The sequence below is a fragment of the Scyliorhinus torazame genome, chromosome 1 (genome assembly GCF_047496885.1).
Source record: "Scyliorhinus torazame isolate Kashiwa2021f chromosome 1, sScyTor2.1, whole genome shotgun sequence".
NCBI lineage: Eukaryota > Metazoa > Chordata > Chondrichthyes > Carcharhiniformes > Scyliorhinidae > Scyliorhinus > Scyliorhinus torazame.
The window spans coordinates 238670097-238689526 of record NC_092707.1 but is presented as its reverse complement, the minus strand read 5'-3'; the positions used below and the strand labels follow the sequence as shown (position 1 = coordinate 238689526).

The 19430-nt window shown below is 46.4% G+C and overlaps 1 protein-coding gene across 4 annotated transcripts in view; it reads left to right on the top strand.

Annotated features, from left to right (window-relative positions):
* The window catches only part of agpat4 (1-acylglycerol-3-phosphate O-acyltransferase 4 (lysophosphatidic acid acyltransferase, delta)), a 313768-nt gene that overhangs the window by 137373 nt on the left and 156965 nt on the right, over positions 1-19430 (top strand). For all 4 annotated transcript variants that reach the window (XM_072503738.1, XM_072503709.1, XM_072503730.1 and 1 more), the window contains one exon: positions 15303-15472. In XM_072503738.1, coding sequence (XP_072359839.1) covers positions 15303-15472 — 170 coding nt within the window. The remainder of the gene's footprint in view (positions 1-15302; positions 15473-19430) is intronic.

The window sequence follows — 19430 nt, the reverse complement described above, 5'->3', positions numbered from 1 at the left end:
GTTCAACACTCTGCTGATCTAACTCTAGTAACGCAGTGATAATGACTAACTGTACAACTGGGATCTGGGCCACATGTGGTGACCCAGCCTGAGATCTAAACTATTCTGGTGCTAATCCTACAGTCCCTGCCAGGAGTGAGAGGGAGGGTCTAGTGTGTGCCTGGTTTTATAATGAGTTGTGTAATGCCATCTAGTGGTCGTGCCACAGCCGGGTGTTCTGATTAACCCATTAGTTTCATGTCAGTCTACATATCATACAGCTGCATCACAGCCTGGTATGGCAACTGCTCGAAACTACAGAGAGTCGTGAACACCACCCAGTCCATCACACAAACCCACCTCCCATCCATTGACTCTATCTACACCTTCCGTTACCTGGGGAAAGCGGGCAGCATAATCAAAAAACCCTCCCACCCGGCTTACTCACTCTTCCAATTTCTTCCATCAGGCAGGAGATACAAAAGTCTGAGAACACGCACGAACAGACTCAAAAACAGCTTCTTCCCCGCTGTTACCAGACTCCTAAACAACCCTCTTATGGACTGACCTGATTAACACTACACCCTGTATGCTTCACCCGATGCTGGTGTCTATGTATTTACATTGTGTCCCTTGTGTTGCCCTATTATGTATTTTGTTTTCATGTACTCAATGATCTGTTTGAGCTGCACGTAGAAAAATACTTTTCACTGTACCTTGGTACATGTGACAATAAGCAAATCCAATCCAATGTTCTTTTTGAGGATTGGGTGCTTGGATATTAAAGCAGTATTAAATATTTTTTTAAGATTGTGCAAGAGTTCTGAGACTTGAATTAACTGACAATTTATTTATTGATTTAGATTTCAGAATGATCATTTCTATACATTAGCTTCCTTGTACCTTCGATTTCTATGGCTTGCAGGGGCAAACTACTGAACCATCTCCCACTTCATCTTCCTCTTCGTGGTCTCCTTGCAAATTCGTGCTCATCTTTCCCGTAATCCATGTTTGAATTGCTCAAATCGTGTTTCACCCCTTGCCTTGCTACCAAAATAAATGACATCTGATATGACAGAAAAAGGTAAATTATCCCTCATCATCCTTCATGACTTGTGCAGACTTTGACATGATAGACAATGCCAACATCCAGCAGTGCCTCTTCACCATCGTTCGACTGAGTGCACCTACTCGGTTCCATTCTTATCTATCTAATCTTAGTCACAATATCACCATGCAGTGGCTTCTGTTCCTGCTCCCACATTGTTACCTCTGGTGTCCGCAATAATTTATTCTTCGCCCTCTCCTATTTCTCATACATGCTTCTCCTTCTTGACATAATCTTAAAACACAGCATGTGTTTTCATGTGTCTGCTGACAACACCCAGTCCTAGCGCATCACCACCTCTCTAGACCTTTGTACAATCCAACCATTTCTGCTAAATTATCAGATTGCTGGTTCTACATTCAGTTCTGTACGAGTGGAAATTTCCACCCAGTTAAATTTTGGCAAGACTGAAGTAATGACTTTGGCTCCTGCTACAAATTCCATTCCCTAGCTATTGACTTCATTTCTCTTCTTGATAACTGAGGTTTGCAATATTGATGTCATTTTTGACCCCGAGATGAGCTTCCAACCACACAAGTGCCATCACAAAGACTGCCTTCTGTAACATGGCCAGATTTGGGCCCTGGACTGACCCCTTTACTGCAGGGACCCTCAATTATGTCGTTTTTGCCTTCTGACCAGAATATTCCAACACATGTCTGAATAGTTTCCCAAATTCTTCCCTCCATAAATTTGAGATCTTCCTAAACTCTCCTGCCAAATCCTGTTCACTCACTACCCCCATTTTTGCTGACCTGCTGGTTCACAGTTAAGCAATTCCTTGATTTTAAAATGATCATTCTGTCTTCACCTTCCTCCCTAGCCTTGTCAATCCCTATGTCTGTAATCTCCTCCAACCCTAGTTTCTGATCCCCAATTTTAATTGCATCAACATGCCTTCAGCTGTTTAGCCCTAAGCTCTGAAATACTCTCTACACATTTTCGCCTCTTTCTACCTTCTCTAACTGCACGTATTCTAAGACAGTCATTTTCAAACTCAGGGTCACAACCCTCGAGTGGGTGCCAGGAGGGTCGCAGTGCGTTCGGTGGCGGTGTTCCCAATCGCGGGAAGAAGTGACCAATGTCTGCAACCAGCTTTTAAAAATGCCGCCGTGAACATCTTTCAACAATGCCGTCTGTCTGTCATATGTGTGCCTCCTCAGCCAGATGTTGCAGTGCGTAGGCCTGGAGCCCAGCAGGGCAGACCACCACCGTCGGACGTCAGCGTGGTGCTCCGGGAGCAGATTGAAAAAAAAAAAAAATTAGTCTTCCCGCCAGAAGCAGCGTCAGAGAGCAGGTCACGCGCCTGGTACACTGATGCCACGTACACTGGGTGTGAAATTACTGAGGAGAGCTTCCTCCATTTTGTAGCTGCCAGCAAGCAAGCAACAGGACTGTGTGAAGAACTGGATCTTTTTGGACTTGGGGGAGAGGGCCAGAGACACGAACAGGCCAGGAGCTCGCAACTGAATCCGCTGGCGAGAGCTTCGCATGACAAAGGTGTGAACACCAGGACCTCTGATGAACAACCCATGCAGAGGTGTAACATTGAATGACAAAGCAAGTGAGATCGTGAAGACCAAGCAGGCTCACCTGTCGCATTAAAGGGAAGTGAAAATAGTGAGATCCGAGTTTGGCCAACATGCAACTTTGGAACAAGACTGTACACAAAGGTTCAGCTCTGAAACCTAAGGTTCCCTAAACAACACAGTCCAATGCAATGGCAAGAAAGTGTTGAAACTTGCAGTCACACTTGACAGAGCATACAGTCTGGAAAGAATACCAGATGGCAACCGAGCAAGGGACTGCAGGATAGTGTGTGAAACACAGCTACCGGTCGAGGTAGAACAAACAAATGTGTGTGTAAACAATTCAAAATTCACACACAATGGCATCAATGTCCAGAAGAACAGGACATTGTTTAGACAAAAAGGAAGTCATGTCAACACATGTAATGAGTTCGTATTTGCTCAAGACCAAAAAGCAACCTTGTTTTAGGGCAAAGGGCACACAAGCACGACACCACAAACACAGAAAAAAAGATCAGGTCTGACAACAAAAGTGGTTCAACCAATCGACCACCTGATCAATTTGGACTGATGGCTTGTTGGTACTTCATAGAATCATAACATTTACAGTGCAGAAGGAGGCCATTCAGCCCATCGAGTCTGCACCAGCTGTTGGAAAGAGCGCCCCATTTAAGCCCACACTTCCAACCTATCCCAGTAACCCCATCTAACTTTTTTGGACACAAAGGGCAATTTTTTAGCATGGCCAATCCACCTAACATGCACATCTTTGCACTGTGGGAAGAAACCGGAGTACCCGGAGGAAACCCACACAGGCACGGGGAGGACTTGCAGACTCCACACAGACAGTGACCCAAGCCGGGAATCGAACATGGGCCCTGGAGCTGTGAAGCAACTGTGCTACCTTGCTGCCTACAAACTTCAACACACTATCCCAGTGAAGACTGAGTATAGAATCAATTTGTGGACTGTAAAAAGTTTTTTTTTAAAAATTGTTAACTAGTACGTAATTACTTGTAATGAACAGACAATTATGTTGACATATGTTTGTAGAAATCTCCAAACGTCTTTGAAACACAGGAGCATGTCATGTATGTATTGACTGGGATGTAAAGGGTTAACAAGTTAATGGTAATGATTCATACCACTAGAGGGAACCACAGAGCAGTCATATATATATATATATATCATGTGACTTGGGGAGTCTGGGATTAGAAGATGAAGTTTAGATAGTAAAAGGATTAGATAGTGAGGTGTGAGAGAGAGCAGTTGTATACTTGAGAGTTCTGTAAGCTAGAGATAGCATAGTTTTATACAATAACCTTCTACTTTAGGAATGTGAACAAATCTTAGCAGTATAAATAAATGTATAGTTTGTTTGTTAACAAAGCCTTGTGTTCTTTATTCAACACTATGCATCCGAGCCATCCAGGTAAAGCAGAATAGAGAACACGACAGCAAGTATGGTTCGCCTGCTCCCTCGCTAATAATTTTGTCAGTTTAAAATCCCCCAGCAGGCTTTCATTGGCCACCAGAAGATTAATGCCGATTCCAGGAGACTCCATGGCCATTCTAGGAGAGTTGGCAACCCTGCTATTACCTTATGTGGCTTGGCGTCCAGCTCTGCCTTTAATGCTCTTGTGAAGCATTGTGGGACATTTTCTAATGTTAAAAGTGCTATATAAATAGAAGATGTTGTGATGACAGTCGAGGTAATTTTCATAATGTACTTATTTGAAACTGATCTTGGCACTACTGAAGAAACCCCAGCGATGCTGAAACATGCCACATGATTAGAAAAATATTTCTTTAAACACACATTCTTACATGAAAGAAGACTGGCATCATATTTCAATAAATGCACAAATTAATATTTTACAAAACACCATATATATTCTGTTCGGAAGTTCCATTTTGAAATTAAATGAATGAATGAAATGAAAATCGCTTATTGTCACAAGTAGGCTTCAAATGAAGTTACTGTGAAAAGCCCCTAGTCGCCACATTCCGGCGCCTGTTCGGGGAGGCTGGTACATTTTAATCTGTGTTCACCACCGTGTCCTATTCCAAGCATGAAGTCAGCTATATAGCATGCATTACTGCTTGTGACAATATGGATCTGAAACTCTGGTCCGGAAATATTTGAAGATCTGCTCAACTTTTAATCAAATCACTCTGTTGGCTTGGGATGTTTGCATGTGAATCAGTTAGAACTGGTTGGTCATCCAATAAGCATCGTCCTTTTTATTGTGCAATACAAAGTGCAAGTGGTATCCAGGCTAACTAACCATAAGTTGAATATTAGTCCATTAAAGACAGATGCAATGAGACTATAATGGAATGAAATGGTAGGTTTGTAACTAAGTGTTTTGTGCCCATTTTGCAGTGGAGGGAGAAGATAATAATGAGCTGTACTTGGGATCTAAAAATAAGTCAAGGGCAGACCTTGACTTTAATGTTTACTTGAAAGATGGTGATGGAGAAACATGTTACTGGGGAAGGTTACAGGATCAAGATAGGCACAATAGTTTAACATCCAACTATTGATGGAAATGGGGAAGAAATTGCCAGTGCATTAGCCAAACATTTTCAAACGTTCTCTAGAATTGGGGATTGTGTCTGTGGATTAGAAAAGTATAAATGTCAGTCCATTATTTAAGGAAGGTGGTAGAAACCAGCTAACGAACAGACCTGTAAGTTTAAAGTCTGCTATGGTGCAGTTACTGGAGCAGTAATAAAGTTGACTGAGCACTTGGACAAGTAGGAGCTGATCAAAGATTATGTTTGACAAATAACTGAATCTTTTGAGGAGGTCACTAAAATGATGGACAGGGGAGCATCGATAGATATTGCTACTGGCCATACAGAAGACATTTCATAAGGTTCCACACTGGCAAAAATTAAAGCTCAGGGAATTGTGGCAGCCCCTCAGGATCGAGGGTGACTTGCAGTGAGGTAGGTTCTGTGGTGGCTGAATAATCCAATCCTGGATTTGCAGACTCTGCCACAAGTTTGGAAGGTGGTGTTTGATGAGGTGGGTGTGTGGAATGCTCTGGATTCTGCGTTCTCTTTCTGTTGTTTACTCTTGGCCTCCGTTGTGCTCCCCCTGTGACGCTCGAGGTGATTGGTGCCTTTGCGCATGCTTTTTCTCCAGTTTGTGCGTTCTAAGGCGAGTGATTCCCACATGTCGATGGGGCTGTTGCATTTATTTAGCGAGGCTTTCAGAGTGTCCTTGTAGCATTTCCTCTTCCCTTCTAGTGATCGCTTACCGTTGCAGAGCTCTGAATAGAGCTCCTCTGTTGGGCATACGGACAAAGTGGCCTGTCCGTCGCAGCTGGTTGAGCATGACCAGTGCCGTGATACTGGGGATATTGGCCTGGGAGAGGACCCTCATGTTGGTACACCTATCCTGCCAATGGATTTGCAGGATTTTGCGGAGGCAGGGATTTGAAGTGTCTGCTGTACATTGTCCACATTTCTGATGCATACAGAAGGGAGGGGACCACAACTGCTCTGTAGACCTGGAGCTTGGTGCTGGATTTGAGGTTTTGGTCTTCCTCAGGCATCCAAAGACTGCACTGGTGCATTGGTGTTGATGCTGGATTTCATCATCGATGTCTGCTTGCATTGAGAGGAGACTTCTGAGATATGGGAACTGATCCACATTATTCAGGGGCTCACCATTGGTCTTGATGGCTGAGGGGGTGGGGGCAGTTTTGTACGGCAGGAGCAGGCTGGTGGAGAACCGTTATTTTCCAGATGTTTAGTCTGAGGCCCAGTCTCTCGTATGCCTCGGTGAATGTGTCAATGATGGTTTTGTAGTTTGGCCTCTTGTGTGTGCGCACACTAGCGTTATCTGCGCACTGCAACTCAATGACCGATGTTGGGGTGTCTTGGTTCTGGCCTGGAGGTGCCAGAGGGTTGATCAGTTTCCTGCTTGTCCAGTAGGCTAGCTACATTCCAGCAGGGAGATTCAGGATAATGGGGTAGAGTGATGCTGTGAGGAAGATGCAGAAGAGTGTTGGTGCGATGTTGCAGCCATGTTTGACCTCAGTTTGCACATGTACTGTGCCTGTGGTGGTTCCGTTGATGAGGATCATGGCTTGCATGTCACCGTGGAGCAGGCGGAGAATGGTAATGAATTCCTGTGGGCAGCCGATATTTGAGGAGGATGTTCCGCATTCCCTCACGATTGACAAGAGTCAAAGGCCTTTTGTGTAATTGAAGAAGGCCGTTTTCAGCGGTTGATGCTGCTCCGTGCACTTTTCCTGGCCTTGTGTGCTGGAGATCATTTCCATAGAGACTCTTGATGGGCAGAAGCCTCACTGAGACTCGAGGGAGGCGGTTAAGGAGCATTCTGGCGATGATCTTTCCCGTGGATGAGAGTGGGGAATTCCTCTCTAATCTCCACAGTTGGAACGGTCTCCTTTCTTGAAGGTGGTCACAATTAAGGCATCAGAGTTCACCCGGCATGCTCTCTCCCTTCCAGATAAGGGTAATGAGGTTGTGGATTGTTGTCAAGTATGCCTCTCCACCGTATTTTAATACTTCTGTAGCGTTTCCATCTGCATCAGAGTCCTTCTTGTTTTTCAGCTGTCGGATGGCTTTTTCAACCACATGGCGAACTGGGGTTGCACTGAGATGGTGGTGGGTTGCGGGATGGTGTCGAGGGCACTTGCGTGAAGGCTGTTAAGGTTGATGAGGTCCTCTAAGTGCACTCTCTAGTAGGCGTTGACCGCATCTCTGTCTTTGAGCGCTTCTCTGTTTTTGGCTCTCCGATGGGTCGCTGGGTACTCTGACCTTAGCAGGGTTTTTTCAGAAATTATTTTATTAACGCTGCTAGAAACCCCTCCGCCTCGGACATGCCCAAAACATATGGACATGGTTCGCAGAACGGACCCCCCCAAAGCGCCCAAACCTATCCTCCACCCCCTCAAAGAACCTGCTCATCTGGGCCACAGTCATGTGTGCCCTGTGGGCCACCTTAAACTGTATCAGGCTGAGCCTGACGCATGACGAGGATGCATTAACTCTCCTCAGGGCCTCCTCGCATACTCCAGCCTCCAGCTCCCCACTCAGCTCTTCTTCCCACTTTCTCTTCATCTCCCCTATCGGGGCTCCCTCCTACTCCTGTACTCGACACCACCTTATCCTGCAGTTCCCAGTGCGGCAGGTACAGGAAGCTCCCCCCACCCCCCGGGCAAACTGCTGATTATCACATATCGGCACCCACACCGACTCCCCCTCCAACCCTATATGCTGCCTCCACTGACCCACACCTTCAGGACTGCCACTACTACTGGGCTTGTGGAGTACCTGGCTGGCGAGGATGGCAGAGGTGCCGTTAACAGTGCCCCTAAACACTTGCCCCTACATGAGGCCACCTCCACCTGTTCCCATATCGAACCCTCCCCCACTACCCACTTCCTAACCATCGCAATATTTGCCGCCCCGTAGTAATTTTAAAAATCTGGAAGAGCCAGGCACACCCCCACGCCCCGGCTCCAGCAGCACCTTCTTCACCCGCAAGGCTTTACCTGCCCAAACAAATCCCGAGGTCACTGCATTCACTTTTTTAAAAAACGCCTTGTGGATAAAAATTGGTAGACTTTGGAAAACAAACAAAAACCTCGGGAGGACCGTCATTTTAACTGTCTGTACCCGTCCCGTCAATTACAACGGGAGCGCATCCCACCTCCAAAAGTCCCCCCTCATCTGATCTACAAACCAACCCAAATTCAACTTATGCTGATCTCACCCGATTCATCCGCACACTTACCACCAGTGCCTGGTATAGCAACCGGACCCAGTCCACAAAGCCCTGCCCAAACACAAACCGCCCCAGGATCTCGCATAAGTATTCCCACTTCACCCGATCAAAGGCCTTCTCCGCGTCCATGGCCCCCACCACCTCAACCTTGCGCCCCTCTGGAGGCATCATGATCATATTAAGTAATCTCCTAATGTTGGTCGCCAAATGCCACCCCTTAATGAATCCTGTCTGGTCCTCCCTTATTACCGCTGGGATGCAATCTTAGATCCTCATGGCCAGGATCTTCGTCAGTAGTTTGGCATCTACGTTTAACAGGCAGATCAATCTGTATGACCCACAGCTTTCTGGGTCCTTATCTCGCTTTAAAATGAGGGAGATCGACACCTGTGACAACGTCGGGGGGAGCACCCCCAATTCCTTTGCCTCATTGAAGACCCTTACCAACTGTGGTCCCAACACCCCTGAGAACGTCTTGTAATATTCCAACAGGTACCCATCCGTTCCCCGGGCCTTACCCGATTGCATCACCTCCAGCCCTTCTACTACTCCCCCTTCTATCAGCCCAATTGGGGCCCCAGGCCCTCGGCCAGCTCCTCATCAATCTTTAGGAACTCCAATCCTCCCAGAAACCCCCTCATCCCCTCTTCCCCGGCTGAGGATTCCAACTCATACAATTTACTATAAAAGTCCCAAAACACCCCATTCACCCCGCCGGGTCCAGGACCGTGTTCCCTCCCGTGTCCTTCACTTTCTCAATCTCTCTCCCTGCCTCTTGCTTCCTCAACTGGGGCGCTAACATCCTGCTCACTTTCTCCCCATACTCGTATACCGCCCCTCTCTCACTTCTCAAGTGCCCAACCACCTTACCCGTAGATACAGCCTGAATTCTAGTTGCAACCTCTGCTGTTCCTTTAACAGCCCTTCCTCCGGGGCCTCTGCATATCTCCTGTCCACCTGCAGGATTTCTTCCACTAGCCTTTCTATTTCCACCCGCTCCGCCTTCTCCGTATGTGCCCAAATCAAAATAAACTCCCCCCTGACCAGTGCCTTCAGTGTCTCCCAGACCATACCTGCCGAAACCTCCCAGTGTCATTAATCTCTACATATTCCCGGATGGCCTTCCTCACCCGCTCGCACACCTCTTCCTCTGCCACCAGACCCACATCCAGCCTCCATTGCGGCCGCTGGACCCCCCTTTGTTCACTCATCAATCCACCAGTGTGGGGCATGGTCCGACACTACTATCGCCGAATACTCGACATCCACCACCACTGCCAACAACGTCTTATCCAACACAAAGAAATCTATTCAGGAGTACACCTTGTGCATATGGGAGTAAAACAAAAATTATTTCTCCCTCGGCCTCCCAAATCTCCACGGATCAACACCCCCATGTGCTCCATGAACCTCTGAAGCTCCTTAGAAAGCATCCTATCTGGCTGCATCACAGCCTGGTATGGCAACTGCTCTGCCCAAGACCGCAAGAAACTTCAGAGAGTCGTGAACACAGCCCTGTCCATCACACGAACCTGCCTCCCATCCATTAACTCCATCTACACCTCCAGCTGCCTGGGGAAAGCGGGCAGCATGCTCAAAGATCCCTCCCACCCGGCTTACTCACTCTTCCAACTTCTTCAATCGGGCAGGAGATACAAAAGTCTGAGAACACGCACGAACAGACTCAAAAACAGCTTCTTCCCCGCTGTTACCAGACTCCTAAATGACCCTCTTATGGACTGACCTCATTAACACTACACCCCTGCATGCTTCACCCGATGCCAGTGTTATGTAGTTACATTGTGTACACTGATGAGAGTCCAGGTCAGGGAACCTACCCAGCACTCGCCTCATAAATTCAACATCGTCCCAATTCGGGGCATAGATGTTTACTAACACAATCGGCATCCTCCAGCTTCCCGCTTACCAAAACGTACCTTCCCCCAGAGTCAGTCACTATATTTCCCACCTCCAATGCCAGCCGCTTATTGACCAAAATCGTTAGCCCCTTCCATTTAGAGTCCAATTCTGAATGAAATACTTGCCCAACCCAACCTTTACTCAGCCTAATCTGGTCCCTCACCTTCAGGTGAGTCTCTTGTAGCATGGCCACATCCGCCTGCAATTATTTTAAATGTGCGAACACACGGGCCCTCTTGACTGGCCCATTCAATCCTCTCATGTTTCACGTGATCAGCCTGGTCGGGGAGGCACCCCCCTCCCGCTGCCATCAACCATAGCCCCTATTGGGCCAGCCTCCGGCACGCATCCCGCACCATCACCAGGTCTGCCCTCGGGGACCCACCATCATCGATCCTCCTCCCCTTATACTTTAAATAAGCCCTACCTATGTCAGCAGTGCCTCCCCCAGCAACAACCCCTTCCCCCATCCCCCCACTAACCTTCCACTCACCCCCCACTGCGCTTCCGTGAACTAGCCTGCTCAGCTAGCCTGACAGCCCCCTCCCACCATGGCACCTAGCATCCTACCCCCCACTGATCCCCCACGCCCCTGCTCAAACAAACAAAAACAAACCCTCCCCAAGCCTAAATGAAGAGTCCAACACCACCACCTTTCAGCCAAGAACAAAAAACAAACCTGCAGCCAAATAAGAATTTGCATTTGGGGCCATTTAACAGCAGCATCAAAGCATCTCCACCAAAGTTCAAAGTCCACCTTTTCTTGCCAGTCCATTGTCTCTGACAAATTCTACCGCCTCCCCCGCCGACCCAAAGTACAGCTCCGGTGCTCGAAGGTCACTCACGGACGTGCCGGGTACAGTAGCCCAAACCTCACTCCCTTCTTGTAGAGGGCCGCCGTGACCTTGTTAAAGCTCGCTCTCCTGGCCAGCTCTGGACCCAGGTCCTGGTACACTCTGATTTCGCTGCCCTCCCAGGTGCAGTGCCTTGTCTGCCTGGCCCACTCATAATTTGCTCCTTGTCCAGGAAATGGTGCAACCGAACCACCATCGCCCTCGGTGGCTCGCTCCCCTGGGGCTTCCTCATTAGCGCCCTATGTGCTCAATCCACCTCCAAAGGCCGTGCGAATGCACCCTCTCCTCGCAGCTTCTCCAGCATCCTCCCACATATGCGCCTTCGCTCCCCTCCGGTAGGCCCACAATCCTTATGTTCTGCCTGCATGACCGGTTCTCCAGGTCTTCAACCTTCTGGAGCCACCTCTGCAGATCCCGCATCAGCCCCATCTCTGCTGCCATCGAGACAAACTGCTCCTCGTGTTCCCCCACCACCTCCTCCATCTTTTGGATTGCCTGACCCAGGGCCACCAGCTTCGTCGCCACGCGATTGACCACTCCCTTGATTGAATCCACCGCCCGGGTCAGGTTCTCCAGATTCTCCTTGCGTTGCTGGGTGAACTTCTTGTTCAGGAAACTCACCAGCTGGTCCGCCGACCACTGAGCCAGCAGGGCCACTCCCTGCCCCACCGCCATCTCCACGTGTGTTGCAGGTGCCGCACCAACTCTTCAGATGGTCTTAATACACAACTTCCTACTTCTTTGCTCCCTCACCACAATTCAATCTTGTCACTTCATTTATTTCAGGTACCCAATAATTGGAGCCACCTCAGCTCTTGGAAGATTAGAAAAAGGACCATGAAGGTGAAGCCACGTGACCACTCTCTGCTACCAGCTCAGACTGTATTTTAAGAAGGTTGGGTAGAAAAAGAACCTGTATGTGATGACACATTGGGCACAGACGTGCAGGAACCATAATAGGATTGTCCCAGGAAGGGAGGATAGGATAAAACAGGAACTGACCAGTATCTGCAAGCTTTCTGCACCAAATAAGTCAGGTGAGGACTTTGATGGCGTAGGCTGCAGAAGAAGGCTCATGGGTGTGCACATGTTTGGTGCGCTGCAAAGCTTGCATTTAATGTCAAGGAGCATTGAAGAGTTCAGCTCGAACTTTGCCTCTGACTTTGTACAGAGCTTTGAGAGTGCAACCTTTTCAGCATGGAATGGTAATCATTTCCTCACACCTGTGGAACCCACCATGGTGTAGCATCTAATTGGTATAGTCACAACTTGCTTCAAAATTCTGGGTGTTGCATGCGTCAGAACACTGCAAGAATACCAATATAAAGGGAAATCAGCAAATACTGTATGAGAAGAGTGCTGATTGATTGGTAGAGGTGTTGCCAAGGCAAATGCATCAGTAAATGGTAACTGACAATTACCAAGCGTTCCTTGAAATTTAAAACCGGCAGCTTGACCCTAATTGGTCAAACCATTGCCTTGAGGAATGAATCAGCGAATGGCTGCCACTTATTATGGCTGTGTGCTAAGAATTACACTGACAACCAGTTCTAATATCATCTGTTGGGCTCGTGGTGTGGCGCATTTGCATGTAATGGAAGCTACATGTGTTAATACACAAGGCCCTGTTCTTTGCAAACAGAAAAAACATGTATACACATTGTCTCAGCTAAATGAAAAATTTGATGAGATGGTTTTGGATGGGTTATCTGTACTTTAAGGCACCAGGACTGGATGCATCCAAGGATAAAGGGGAAATTACAGAAGCAGTGGCCATTATTTTCCAATCATCTTTAGACTTGGGAGGGGGTAGTGGCAGAGCACTGGAGAATTGCAAATGTTAGACCCTTGTTCAAAAACTGGAGTAAAGATGAGCCCAAAACCTACTTGCCAGTCAGTTTAACTTCTGTAGTGGAAAATCATCTGGAAGCAGTAATTCGGAGCAAAATTAATTGTCACATGTACAAAGTTGCTTAATTAAGGAAAGCCAACACTGATTTGTTAAGGGAAAATCATGTGTAACTAACTTGCTGAAGTTTTTTGAAGAGATTAATGAGAGTAATGCGGTTGGTCTGATGTTCATGGACTTCCAAATGGCATTTGATACAGACTTGTGAGCAAAGCTCATGGAATAAAAAGGAAAAGTAGCAACATGGATACAAAATTGGCTGAGTGATAGGAAACTGAGAGTAGTGCTTAATGGATGTTTTTTGAACTGGAGAAATGTTAGTAATGGCCTTCCCCCTGGGCTCATCTTGATATATTTTAATGACCTAGACCTGGAAGTACAATGAGGACAATCGGAAAGTGTGAGGATGTTGACGTATATGAATGTTAGATGTGAGGCCCATGTGCTATGAATTGCTGATGAATGAGGGATTCAGGTTGTGATGCATTGAGCAGCATGAGTGTTTGCTGGTGCAGTGGATATGAGATGGCCTTTAAAGATCCATTCACTGTCCTTGACCACCTGCATGAAATCATTTTACTACTTCTAGCCCTGCTGCCAAGTCCTGGGGGCCATACTCTGGGAGTTGACCTCCGTGACCACCCACGGTAGCACAGTGGGTAGCACTGTTGCTTCACAGTGCCAGAGTCCCAAGGTTTGATTCCCAACTAGGGTCACTGTCTTTGCAGAATCTGCACGCTCTCCCCGTGTCTGCATGGGTTTCCTCCGGGTGCTCCCGTTTCCTCCCACAAGTCCAAAAAGACGTGCTGTTAGGTACTTCGGAAATACTGAATTCTCCTTCTGTGTACCCGAACAGGCGACGGAATGTGGCGACTAGGGGATTTTCACAGGAACTTAATTGCAGTGTTAATGTAAGCCTATTTGTGACAATAAAGATTAGTGTTATTATTATCTCTTTTAGATATTGTCCCTTGACGGCCTTCTGATCCCCACCCCTCGCCCCATTCAATACGTTTCCCTTTAAGAGGGGAAGACTGCCCAGCCTTCCTCTAAAATCTATCTCTGATGAAACCTTTATTCAACTGTCCTAAACTTCCTTTGGCTCGGTGTCAAACTTTGTCTGATTAAGCCTCTTGGAACGTTCTCTTTGTTTTGAAGTTATTATTTCTTCCTCTGTACATGGTTACTTGATGATCAGCCAATTAGGTTAAAGTTTTCAGCAATAAAAGTATTTACCAGTGTTTTCCTGAACAAATTGCTTCTTCTTTGCTGCTCCTTTCGCTTGCCTCAGAAAAACACAGTAGGTATTTGGAATAGTTTCAAGTTTAACGTTAGTAATCCTTTTCAAGAAAGATCTAGATGAAGGTATTAAATGAGAACCTGATGGCAATGGAGTTGCTGGAAATATTATCTGAAGGATGAATCATATAAGATGCATGTGCTTTGAATTAGTGTGCTTTGGTGTTTCTTTTTTCTGAAACTTTGGCCAGAAGGAAACTTTGCCAACTTAGTTTGTGCCTTGAAAATGGATTCTGTGGTTTGTGGTAAAACAGATCATATGTGAAATACGGGCCTGTTAACCTTATCTTTTTTGTTAGTATTGCTTGACCCAAGTGAAAGTTATAAATTCACAATGAAAATGGTAGAAACATAATCACAGTTCTTAATGGTTACATTTATCTTTATTTATTTTGTGAACTTTTGTACTGAAGGCAAAGGGCGGTGCTAGGGAAAGAATTTATTTCCATTTTGAATGCTTAGTGCTGACATTAACTCCTGTTCTTTCCAAGTGTACCTTGGCCAAAACCCAGCTCAGCATCCTACGGATCAGTGTGACACTGTTGCATTTTCCACATCAGTCATCTTGTAGCCTCTGTAGGTGAGATTTTAATCAGTACAAGTTAGTCAGTTTTGTGCTTTGGGCACAATGCCGTTAGAAATTGGATTGCAACTTTCAACCTGTAGGTCATTTACAGCTATCATCATCTCCTCTATCTGTTCCCTGTTTCAGCCCCAACTCCAGACTTAAAATGTGTAGTGCCAAACCCACTGCCCATGCAGCTCTCCAGTTGGCCCTCTAAAATAGAAATTAAGCCAATAAAATCTTTGGCCACACTGACCTCCTCCCATCATTCAATAAGAATCACGCACAAAATGGACAGTTCTCTTCTTATACTTAGTGTGATGGGTAAGAGCTTCATAGTGTAACTTTTGTGTTTTTCTTTAATTACAGAATTGGTGTGGTTGCTGGAATGGTGGTCATGCACAGAATGTACCCTTTATACTGACCGAAAGAATTACATTCAATATGGTAAAGAGAATGCCATAGTTATTCTCAATCATAACTATGAGATTGATTTCCTTTGTGGATGGGACTTCTGTGAAAGATTTGGTGTTTTGGGGGTAAGTAAGTGCGTTTTCATCATTAGTGAAATTATTTACAGGATGCAGCCTCTAGATCAAGCCTTCAAAATCATTCTCTTCCAGAGTTAGGTGCATATTTTTTTTTTTTAATAAACTTACTCAGACCAACTATGTCTTCACCCAGGATTTATTCAGAAAATGCCAGCTGCAAGTATTTGTTATTCTTGAGATGGGGGCATGTTCATTAAAAAAAATACGAATACTGATGTTAATTCCTTGTCCACTAGCCTATACCAGGAGTTCACAACTTTTGAGGTCCCCTCTGATGTTTGAAAAATTTCACAGACCTTCAGGCCCTCCACCGCCAGATTGCAACATATATTATTTTCTGCAAAACTTTATTCATACAATTGAACGCACTTTTATTTACATAATGTGAGACCCAGTGGTGCTGAGCAACAATTCTGACAAGACATGGAGGATGTTTTGATAAAAATGGGTAAGAAGTGGGTTGTGATTAACGAAAAGTTGTAAAAATGTTCAGAGGCCAATTCTGAAAGGGAAAAAGAGGTATTTCTTGTAAAGCTAGCTGTTATTACTTAATTCTGATTGCCTTTGAGAAAGTGGCTTGCTTGCTTGTTGATTGGCCACCTTTTAATTTGGATTTAATTAAAATTAAAATTCTTCAGTGACGTGGTGGGATTTAGCTCCAGTCTTGGATCATTAGTCCAGCCATCTGTATTACCATTCTGCAACCATACCCATAATGATTAACCAAAAACGGAACATTTTCAACGACCCGAAGTCAAATCGAAAATGGTTAACCACGTTTCTTCCTGAAAAAGAGTACTGTCCTCTGTGGGGTGGGGTTTGGACAGTTTTGCATTGTGTATTTCCCTTGATTTGTGCTACTATAGTCTGATACGTTTTGCTCTGGAATTAGGAATCTTTTGAGTTCCTTGGAGTATTTTGTTGGAAAGCACTGGCAGTTCCCCAGTGCTGGCTACATTGGCTCTGAACGAGCAAGGATAGAGGACGAAATGGCGACACCATTGTTCTGTCAAATATGCTGGCCTGATATTTCATTAATAATGATTGGAACATTGAATCTTCTGTGGGCCAATGACAGATAAAAGGGCTTGCTGAGCTGCAGAGAGCAGCACCAAGCTTTTGTGGCTGTACCTTTGCCAAATGGAATGACAGCAAGAAATCAGAATAACGCTTTTTGACTGTTAAATTGTGACCAACCATTATTGGTGCATCTTTTAGACCAGCCAGGGTGAAAGGGCAGCTATCAATATCAGAGCTCCCATTCAGCTACTGGGAAGTCAGGTGGCAGCTGCCGAAATATATCCGGGCGCCTGCTATAATTAGTTGCATGGGCTGGGATTCTCCGAAAATGGGGCTATGTCCCCACACCCACCGGAAAATGGGCGCGAATCACTTCAGACTTTTTTCAAAAAGTCCGGAGTGATTCTCCGATTTTAAGAGGGATAGCAGGGCCCCAGCATGCACCGCGCAGCTCCTGCTGCCGATACGGGGCTCTGCACTAATGGCCGCGGGTCCGCGCATGCGCACGACGGCCGTTTTCGCACCGGCCCCCGCGTAACATGGCGGAGCCACACAGTGGGCCAACGCAAGAAGATAGGCCCCCTCCGAATCGCGTGCGCCCGCTGATCGGTAGCCCCCCATTGCGGGCCTGTCCGTCATGGAGGCCCCCCCCCACCCGGAGTCTGATTAGCGCGGCTGCGGGTCTGAGCTCCCGCTGGTTGGAACCACACCGGCGGAACTCGGCTGGCCGATCGCAAAGAACCGCCGCATGGGCTATTTCAACGGCTCTGGACTGGCGCCGCGTCGACCACGCGTGCACGGCTGGCGGTGATTCTCCAGTCCGTGGAAAATTGCGTCTTGGTGCCGCGGGTCTGAACTCCATTCTCCACCCCTGCGCCGAGCGCGATTTTGGTGCGGAGACTCGGAGAATCCTGGCCATGGTGTTTGATTTTTCAATTCCACCGGTCAGCAGCTCTGGGGTGTTCCAGTAGGTGTGGCACAGTGGTTAGCACTGCTGTCTCACAGTGCCAGGGACCTGGTTCGATTCTGACCTTGGGTGACTGTGTGGAGTTTGCACATTCTTTCCGTATCTGTGTGGGTTTCCTCCGCGTGCTCCGGTTTCCTCCCACAGTCCACAAATGTACAGGTTAGGTGGATTGTGCATCTAAATTACCTCTTAGTGTCCAACGGTTAGATGGGGTTGCGGGGATAGGGAGTGGATGAGGGAGTGGGTTGGGTGGGCAGCTCTTTCGGAGGGTTGGTGCAGACTCAAAGAGCCAAAAGGCCTCCTTCTGCACTATAAGAATTCTATGATTCTAAATAGGTGCTTGATGGCCAGTGTGGACACGAGGGGCCTCTTTCCGTGCTGCAAAAACTCTAACTCTTCAGGGTTCAGAGTCTGATTTGTGGAGTCTGGAAACCTTTGTTGAGCCCCTAGGTTACGCACTCCTGGGTTTAGAATCTATGATCAATGGGACAAGTAGATTTTACTCAAAATAATTTGAGACGATAAATAATGAGTAGGCCATTCAACCCTCGAGCCTGCTTTGCCATTCCATGAGATCGTGGCTGACCTGAGTGGTCTTAACTCCACTTTCCTCCCTCCAATGTCTAATGCAGCCTTCAATATATTGAATGACCCAGCCTCCACTGTTCACTGAGGAAGAGAATCCCAAATACTAACAGCCTTCTCAGAGAACAAATTCCTCTCATCTGTCTTAAATGGGAGACCCCTTGGGCTGGATTCTCCACTCTCGGGATTCTCAGTTTTGCCAACAATCCAGGGGTTTCCCGACTGTGTGGGGCTGCCCCACAATGGGAAACCCCTTTGACCAGCCGACGAAACGGAGCATCCCACCAGCATGCTGAACCAGAAATCTGGCACGGCAGGATGGAAAATCCAGCCGCTTATTTTTAACTGTGCCTTCTTAATTCTAGATTCCCTTACAAGGGGAAACACCCTCTCTCCACCTACCCTGTCAAGCCCCCCTCAAAATCTTATGTTTCAACGATCCCTCAAACTCCAATGAATATAGTCCAAACCTCAATCTTCTACATAAGACAGACCCTCCATACCAGCAATCAGTCTAGTGAATCTGTTCTGAACTGAACTGCTACCAATACAAGTATGACCCTCCTTAAATGTAGTACACAGTACTCTAGGTGTGCTCTCACCAATGACATGCAGTTGTAGCAATACTTTTATAATCTACTCCTCCCTTGCAATATATTCCATTTACCTTCCTAAATGCCAGGATTAGCCATGCGCTATATTCTTATGATTTCTGTCCAAGGGTACCCAGGTCCCGTTGTACTGCAGAATTCTGTAGTCTCTCTCCATTTAAATAATATTCTACTTTTCTATTCTTCCTCTCAAAGTGGGCAATCTCGTATTTTCTCACAATGTACTCCATCTTCTAATTTTGTCTCTTCTCTCTCTTCCCCCCACCCACCCACCACCACCACCATAAGCTTATCTTGTGCAGTAACCTTTTACATGGAATCAAATGGAATGTCTTTTGGAAATCCCAATACATAACACCTACTGGTTACCTTTTATCCACCCTACTTGTTACATCCTCAAAGAACGCTAATAAAATTGTTAAACACAATTTTCATTCACAAAACAATGTTGTCTCTACCTGAAATGTCCTGCTGCTACCTCTTTAATAATGAATTCTACCATTTTCTCAATGATAGATATTAGGCCAACTGGCCTATAGTTTTCTGATTTCTATCTCTCTCCTTTCTTGAAGAGGTGTTTCATTTCCCAATCTGCTGGAACCGTTCCAGAGGATTACAATCAATGCATCCATTGTCTCTGAAGCTACAGGTTTCAGCTTTCTGAAGGCCTTCGAGCTCAGTAAAAATGAATTTGCATCTAACGGACTAAAAAGTATAGGTTTCTTCTATAAATTGTAATTTTGTCTCTTTCAAAGTAGCAGTA